Raw genomic sequence first — 8,618 nt, 5'->3', positions numbered from 1 at the left:
GATAAAAAGCCTTCGTATATACGGATGGCAGCCTTCGTATATACGCTCAAGACGTTTTTTTTAAATACAATTACGTTTTTTTTAAAATTTACGTATTTTTGTTAAATACAATTACGTATTTTTTTTTAATTAAATGCAATTTATACGGATGGGAAGATCAAAGGTCTATTATGTATATATCATACCATATACTAATGTTAAGATAGCTTTCATTAAACACATAATTCACCACACTTCCCTTAACCTAAACATGAATACTAACCGAGAAACTAGTTTGGACCCATTAAACCCGAATAACAGTCTAGAAACTAGGTCGGATCAACTAAGGAATGCATTACACATATCATTAGGGTTGAATTCGGACGACAGTTTGATGAATGAAGATGAACAGTTTGATGAATGAAGATGAATCGATCGACATTGATTCAGACGGCAACTTCAATGATGGAGAAAATCCTGTTGACGATGCTGATGCTCCTGCTGCTGCTTCTGCAGATGATGATGATGATGATGATGATGATGATGATTACGACATCCATTATTTAGAGGAAGAGGGAGAAGTTGGAGAGGACAGGGAAATGCCTAATGAGTTCAATGGAGAAGAACTTATAATTGGTCCAATTACTGGGATGCGGTTCAGTAGTAAGGATGTTCTGTTTGATTTTTACAAAGAACATGCAAGATTATCGGGTTTTTGCATTGTCAAAAGAACATCCAACAAAAAAGGTGGTGATATTGTTAGGTATGTGCAATATGGTTGTGATAGGTCTAGGAAACCAAGGAATAAGCATGTTACCAAGAGGAGGAACATCCACGCTAGAATAAATGGAATTTTGGAGGAGAATGGTTCATGGCGTGTTTCAAAAGTGGAAAAAAACATAATCATCAATTGGAACCAGCACTATCGCGATTGATGGCTGGACACAGATCGCTTAGCAAGTCTCTTAAGAGAACTCTTGCAGCCAAAGATATTGCTGGCTTAAGACCCTAAAAAAATATAAGAGTCGCTGAAGTACTTGCTGGTGGCCCCGAAAATCTGGGTTGTACACCAAAGGACTGTAGAAATTATATCTTGAAGAGTAGAAAGCTTCAGTTGCAAGAAGGGGATGCACAATCATTACTCAAGTTCTTCAGTGACATGCAGCAAAAAGATATGGAATTTTACTACTCCATAGATGTGGATAGTTTTGGTCGACTTCGTAATGTTGTATGGGTTCATTCACACTCTAAGGTTGCATATGAGGAGTTCCATGATGTAATATGCCTTGATACCACATACCTTGTGAATCGATACAATATGCCATTTGCTTCATTTGTTGGTGTCAATCAGCATAGGCAATCCATACTTTTGGGATGTGCTCTTATGTCTAGTGAGGATATAACAAGTTACAAAATGGTGCTATCTACATGGCTTGGGGCTCTAAACAATGTTCATCCATTAGCTATCATGACTCACCAATGTGATAGTATTAAGGCTGCCATTAGTGCTATGATGCCAAATACAATACATAGATATTGTATATGGCACATATTCGCAAAGTTGCCTACGAAGTTAAGCGGAGTTCTTGATGGTAAGATTGCAAAGGCAGAATTTAAGGCTTTAGTCCTTGATAGCATTAACGTTGCCGAGTTTGAGAGACGATGGACTGATTTTATTGAAAAATATAACTTAGAGGAAAGGGATTGGTTTTATAAGCTTATTTGGAGAAGGAGAAATGGGTTCCGATATACCTAAATGACCACTTTTGGGCTGAGATGTTGTCCACACAAAGAAGTAAAGGAATGCATGCTTTCTTTGACGGATTCATCACCCGGCAAAGCACTTTGAAGCTATTTGTTCAGCAATATGAGTTAGCCATAAGAGCTAAGTTCGATAAAGAATTGGAAGCTGAATATAGGTCAAGGTGCTTTGAACCAAAATGTTTATCTGAATTTGCATGGGAGGAAAAATTTCAAACATGTTATACTCGTGAAGTGTTTGAATTTTTTCAAGTACAGTTAAGGAAACTGTACCACTATGAAATCAGCTCCCCTGAAGACCATCAAGCAACAGCTGGGGTGGAGAATTACATTATCTCAGATTATTCGTTCAGGAGTATTAACACTAGAGATCCATTTGTATTCGCGGTTGAATATACACCTATTGGCGAATATCTAAGTTGCAGCTGCAAGTGGTTTGAAACAAGAGGTATTCTATGCTGCCATATACTTAAGGTGTTGTCTCATAAGACGATTAATAACGTTAATGAGAGGTATATATTGAGAAGGTGGAGAAAAGATGTTGTTCGTTCGCACTTGAAACGTTTCTTTCTTGGAGGTTACCCACGTATGACTTCTGAATACATTGTCACGACCCAATTTCCATACCCGGTCGTGATGGCACCTCTCGTGAAGACAAGGCCAGCCAACTAACCCAAATCCTCTCTTTAACAATTACTAAACGTAAATGAATAGAAAGTACAACTTAAAAGCATAAAAAAACTATTAATTACAACCCAACACAACCCGAGCGGGGCGTCACAAGTCACGAGCATCTAAGAAAACCTTAACACAACTACAGGCCAAAAAAATATATAGAAGTAAAATTTCTGGAAAACAAAAGACAACATCCGGTGCCGCGAACGCTGGCGGTCACCTTGCTCAGCTACAATAACAATACCTTCTATCCGCTAATAACCCGCTACCGGGTGAACGATACCTGCAACTGCACGCGAGGTGCAGGGAGTAAAGTGAGTACTTCCAACTCAGTGAGTAATAAGAGTAAATAATAACTGAGTGGCAAGAAATCACGTAAGAGCACTCCGTCGGCTATATGGGATAGTACAACCCTTTGAGAAAACAGTAAAACCATGAAAAATCCTTGAGAAAATATCTGGCTCAGTTAAAAACCTCTTTTGAAAATATCCTTTTTCCAACAGTCAAGCAAATGAATGCATAATCAGATAGTGCAAGTCCGCACATAAGTCAGCCCCTCGGGCACAACACTCCATCAACAAATAACACCGGGTATCCGGTAAACAGTGCAAGAAGTAGCATGGATGCCAATGATATGAGAGTGCTGAATGTCATGACACGTAGTATAAACAGGAACCAATGCATGAATGCAATGCAATGCACATGACCGCTGCGGCACGCAGCCCGATCCGTTTGGGTACCCGCGCTCACTGTGGGGGTTCAGACTCCGGAGGGGCTCCTACAGCCCAAGTGCAATATCTGTGACATCGCTGCGGCGTGCAGCCCGATCCACACTCAGTCCAGAATATGCATGTGAGTTATACAACAAAGTCAGATTTTAATTCTCAGTTCCAATTATTAGGAAATTATCGTTTAAGTCTTTAAAACCTTTGGAAGGTGACTAAGTATTTCGAAACAGTGTTTAAAACTCAGGACTGAAATCATATAGCATGCTGAATATCATGGATGCAGTGATAACAATCCCCAAGGGATTCAAATAGTCGGCACACAGCCCAAATATATCATAACAATCCAAGTAGGATGTTTACAAATCAATCTATAGTCCAAAGCACAGCTTGGACACCGTTCGGGGCGGACTAAGCCACAATCCCTACTCACAATCGACCCCGCACTCATCATGGAGTGCGTGACTCGCCTTAATATAGCGTCACAGTGTGATACACCGGGGTTTCAAACCATCGGGATATCATTTACAAGTATTACTCACCTCGAACCGGTGAAATCTCTAGCTCGCGACGCCTTTGCCCCTCAAATGGGCCTCCACGCGCGTCGAATCAAACCAAAATCAGAGCGAATACATCACAATAAGCCAATGGAACAATACCCAATCGAAAGCAATCGAAAATTAGCAAAAATCTCGAAACTAGCAAAACCCGAGCCCCGGACCCACTTCTCGAAAAATTACAAAATTCACATTACCGGATTCCTCGTCTCGCCACGAGTCCATACATACCAAGAACTCCCAAATCCGAGCTCAAATGACCTATCAAATTCCAATTTGAAATATCAAAAACTCAAGCCCTAGCTTTACCCCTTTTAATGAATTCCAACCAATTTCCATGTTAAATTTAACAAAATCTCGAGNGATGCATAACCAGATCGTCGTTGTCAATGCATGAATCAGTCATAATCACTTCAAAAGTTGGAGGAATCTCTTCTTCAATATCACTGGAAGTAGAAGAGTAAGATATGTCGTCACTGCTAGTATGAGAGTAAACTAGGGCTCGTTTGGTTGAGGGAGAGGCATCCATAGTTTAGGTTTGAGTATGTGAGTGGTTTAGGTCTTTAGTGTTTGAGTATGTGACCATATTTATAGGGGCCAAGCCAGTATCAAACATCCTGATTTTCAGTGAAAAAAACAACCTATTTTTGGCCACACTATTTGGTTTTGTTTGAATTGTCGCAATTAATGATGTTAGTTGAATTGCATTTATTTCAGGGGAAATTTGGTGTTAGTTGACTTGCATTTATTATTTCGGTTACCAACCCTTTTTTGAACTAAAAACTATTCACATTCCAACTATATAGTTAGGGTTTGTAGTTAGGGTAATGAAATGATACCAAGTGATATACCAATTTGATAACTGGAAAATCAAAAGAGTCCGAAATCAAAATACACATTACATAATAACCAAACTGGAAAATAAAAGTACATATTACACAAAAAAAAGCTAACAAAAGTTAAAAACAACACAAACTGGGAAGACAAAACATAACTAGTTAATTTCAACGGGATCTTGGAGAGTTACTCGGCCTGTCACGTGCAATTGGAAGATAACACAGAATTGTGTAATTTCGACCAACTCAAAGTTAATTAACCAACCCCACTTGATGTTATTATTCATCAGAAAATATTTCCAACCGTCTTTGAACCATCTCCGCTTACCCATATTAATTTTCATAAACCAAGGCTCGCCATCATAGTGAAGAACCGTTGTGCTATGTGATTCGGGAAGGTGTTCGTAAAAATATTTTGGAATATGCTGCAAACAAAAAGAAAAAAAAATTGAAATAATGCAATATGTATACTTGGTTGGCTGAGAGATTAATAAAAAAAAATTAAAAAAACTGTTTGTTTGATATTTTATTACAACCAGATATGTTTGTTTCAAACTGGATTTGGTTGAAACTCAATTTTTTTATGTATACTTGGTTGGTTGAGAGATTAATAAAAAAAAATTAAAAAAAACAGTTTGTTTGATATTTTATTACAACCAGATCTGTTTGTTTCAAACTAGATTTGGTTGAAACTTAATTTTTATATGTATACTTGGTTGGTTGAGAGATTAATAAATAAAAATTAAAAAAACAGTTTGTTTGATATTTTATTACAACCAGTTCTGTTTGTTTCAAATTGGATTTGGTTGAAACTCAATTTTTTTTGGTTGAGACCAGATGTGCCCCTCTTCAAAACCAAATCGAAACATCACCTATTTCGTTTCTGATTATTTTGCAAAACCAAGTCGAAAATCACAAGCATTTAAAAAAAACAGAATTTTAAATGAAAAAAGAGCTCATTTACCATATAATCTTGCGTTATGTATGAATTCTTCATCAGAACTTCAAAAGATGGATTCATATCTTCGTCGGATGGGGATCGTTTGGTTCAAGGATTTTGGTAAGAGTTAGGGTTTAAAAGTTGTGTGTGGTTGGGTATGGACTATTATATATTGTGGTTGGGTACGGACTATTATATATAGTGGTTGGGTATGGACTATTAAATATTTCTAGAATTTGATATTGAATTAAAGAATATAATATGTACTTATTTTTTTGTACATAAATATTGAATTAAAGAATACAAGGATCAACTCATCTTCAGAAGCACAATTAGAGCACATAGATATTTCCCCATTAAGCTTCAAGCTTAAGCATTAATGAAATTTTAACAAATACCATGCTTAGTGACTTCAAGCTGAAGCATTAAGCAGTCATTTTAACAAACACACATGGCATTATGAAAGATTCACATCACGAAACATAAGAAAATTAAAACTAGCCAACAAACATAATTGTCAAAACATGGCATAGCATGATTGTCAAAACATGCCATGGAACATAATTGTCAAAACATGGCATAGCAGGATTTTCAAAACACGCAATCAAACCATGCCATGTACCAGAATTTGTCCAAAAATGCAATTTACCAAAATTGTTTAAAAAACCACAATTGTACTAATATTTCAATACAAATTCAGCAACAGGTGATGCACACCTAAATTCAGAATTCTCAATTGTTGATCTGAGAACTTCATAATCTACATTCGTCAATGCCTCGATTGTGATTTTCGCAAGAACCGGAGACTTTTCCACAAGAAGCTTCAACAGTTGCATGTGAGGACTTATCCCTCGAAGCCTCCTAATCACAATTTTTTTGAGGTTGATGAATGTTATTTCTACAAAACTTGCTTCCAAATCAATGTTATCACGTGCCATAGGTACACAACAAGATTCCACCTACGAAATAATTAAAAAAAAACATCAAATGATTTCAGCATCTAAGAAGTCACTATGGAATGATAACGTAAGAATATAACTAAATGATTAATTAATAGAGTAACCTTGATTTCCATATGTTCTAAACATGGGAAGCTTTTTATCAAAGACAAAGCACAGGCAACGTAATACAATTCACTGAGATAAAGACCAGAAAGGTAAAAAATTTTGATACAGCCAACACGAAAGGGGAGATTAGTCGATACATCTCCTGCACCTGCAACCATTAACTAGAAAGAACATCTCAAATAAAAATGATGGCACATAGACCATAATATAATCCATCTATGAAAAAGCACTAGACTGAAGTTATGAAGCACATTTACCTTGAGGCTATGGTTATCCAAATGGAGATGCTCCACCGCAGATAAAGACTCAAGAACCCTAGTATAGTCAGGTATTGCTTCCAGGACTAAGCCTCCCCTAAAAGCAAGCGATACTTGTGCCAGAAGAGGAACATTTCTTAAACTGATAGCCCATACTCTGCCTGTGAAGTCAGGGGACTTCAATTTGGGGGCATCAATAAAAATGACACCAGACTGATTATCTGAGATCAGAAGCACCAATTGCTCGAGCAACGGGCACTGAGATATTAAGGTTCCAAACAATGTGTACTCGATTGCAACATTGTATAGCTTAAGGCAAAGTAACCTATCAAATCCTGTGTAGGCTGGTGGATGGTTTATTGAACAATCTTCAAGAGATAGGTGCCTCAAAAGCACACATTTGAAAAATAAAGCAGTTAATTTGTATGGTGATTTCCTATACGGAAATTTAATATTGAGATGTTCAATACCATTTTCAATGAGAAACCCTAACAACTGTATAAAATAAGAAAATTCCTCCGAATATGGAATTAAGAGGGTAAAGTGTTTAACAGGTCCTCGATGATGGTTCAAAATATGGCGGATCATATTTTCAAAGTAAGCAGGTTGGTGCATTTTCCAAAGGGTTCGATCAAGAGTTAGTTGTGGAATTCTACACCATGTATATCTCCATTTCCTTGATAAGATGCTTGTTCTAACAGCATCTGGTAAAGGCATCTGTATAAGAATATGATCAATAACATCATCAGGAAGGTTGCCTAGTATATCCAAAGGTAAAGTTCTAATGCAATTTTTTCTTCCGACTGGAGCCATCATATTAGGCTTAGGATTATAGGCAAAACAATGAAGATTAGGATAAACAAAAGTTAAGATTACGATTATGGAAAAAGAAGAAGAGGAAGAAGCAAGAAACCTTTTGAAATTTTGAAGATGAAGCGCCAAAAGACCATGGGCGGATCAACTCCAAAAGCGAAATTTTGGGGGTATCGATTAAACAATCCCAAGGTAGATATGTATACAGCCCTAATTTAGAATTCTAATGTATATAAATGAACGTCTAAAATGCATCAAAGTTAGAATCGTTTCGTTGGTTAAGTAAGCGTATGTATGAGGCAGGCGTCTCGAGATCGAATCTTACCTTTAACAGGGTGTATTCTAATTTTTTCCAATCAAGACAATCATTTTTTTTTAAAAGGTTAAACCAGTAGTTACATTTTTTATCTACTTTATTTACATTTTGAAAAAAAAAGGGTTAATCCATTATTTACATTTTTTCCAATCAAGCCAATAGCAAACATATAAGTCATTACACTAACATGATTGTAGTAAGGTAATTATATCGTTGTGGTTCGTAGAAATGTCGACCGTTTATATAATAGCCGTTTATATTAAGGTCATACGTACTGGCCTATAGCAACCATATAAGTCATTACACTAATATGATTGTAGTAAGGTAATTATATCGTTGTGGTTCATAGTAATGTCGACCGTTTATATAATAGCTGTTTATATTAAGGTCATACGTATCGGCCTATAGCAACCATATAAGTCCATTCACTAATATGATTGTAGTAAGGTAATTATATCGTTGTGGTTCGTAGTAATATCGACCGTTTATATAATAGCCGTTTATATTAAGGTCATACGTATCGGCCTATAGCAACCATATAAGTCATTACACTAATATGATTGTAGTAAGGTAATTATATCGTTGTGGTTCGTAGTAATCTCGACCGTTTATATAATAGCCGTTTATATTAAGGTCATACGTATCGGCCTATAGCAACCATATAAGTCCATTCACTAATATGATTACCTAAG

General features: G+C 36.6%; 2 protein-coding genes across 2 annotated transcripts; one reads left to right on the top strand and one right to left on the bottom strand.

Moving 5' to 3' along the window:
* Positions 1 to 383: 383 nt before the first annotated feature.
* On the top strand, positions 384 to 1,735 carry LOC109209830 (protein FAR1-RELATED SEQUENCE 4-like). Its single transcript, XM_019373177.1, has 2 exons — positions 384 to 742; positions 1,003 to 1,735. Exons 1-2 carry the CDS (start codon positions 384 to 386, stop codon positions 1,733 to 1,735), a joined length of 1,092 nt encoding a protein of 363 aa, XP_019228722.1.
* A 4,415-nt stretch (positions 1,736 to 6,150) lies between these two features.
* LOC109209829 (F-box/FBD/LRR-repeat protein At1g13570-like) lies at positions 6,151 to 7,610 on the bottom strand. Its single transcript, XM_019373176.1, has 3 exons — positions 6,798 to 7,610; positions 6,537 to 6,701; positions 6,151 to 6,432 (listed from the first exon to the last, which is right to left on the bottom strand). The coding sequence occupies exons 1-3, from the start codon at positions 7,608 to 7,610 to the stop codon at positions 6,151 to 6,153; spliced, it is 1,260 nt and encodes a 419-aa protein (XP_019228721.1).
* Positions 7,611 to 8,618: the final 1,008 nt, after the last annotated feature.

This window comes from Nicotiana attenuata, unplaced genomic scaffold (genome assembly GCF_001879085.1).
Source record: "Nicotiana attenuata strain UT unplaced genomic scaffold, NIATTr2, whole genome shotgun sequence".
NCBI classification, from domain to species: Eukaryota; Viridiplantae; Streptophyta; class Magnoliopsida; order Solanales; family Solanaceae; genus Nicotiana; species Nicotiana attenuata.
Note: the sequence above shows the minus strand (reverse complement) of the source record. Positions and strands in the feature narration are given on the sequence as shown.

What these genes read in the sequence shown, in the direction of transcription:
- LOC109209830 (XM_019373177.1), top strand. Translation starts at nt 384, where the DNA reads ATGAACAGTTTGATGAATGAAGATGAATCGATCGACATTGATTCAGAC. An exon ending in AAAGGTGGTGATATTGTTAG is followed by an intron (nt 743 to 1,002) that starts GTATGTGCAATA and finishes AAAAAATATAAG; the next exon opens with AGTCGCTGAAGTACTTGCTG.
- LOC109209829 (XM_019373176.1), bottom strand. Translation starts at nt 7,610, where the DNA reads ATGGCTCCAGTCGGAAGAAAAAATTGCATTAGAACTTTACCTTTGGAT. An exon ending in TGGATAACCATAGCCTCAAG is followed by an intron (nt 6,702 to 6,797) that starts GTAAATGTGCTT and finishes TGTTCTTTCTAG; the next exon opens with TTAATGGTTGCAGGTGCAGG. An exon ending in TAGAACATATGGAAATCAAG is followed by an intron (nt 6,433 to 6,536) that starts GTTACTCTATTA and finishes ATTATTTCGTAG; the next exon opens with GTGGAATCTTGTTGTGTACC.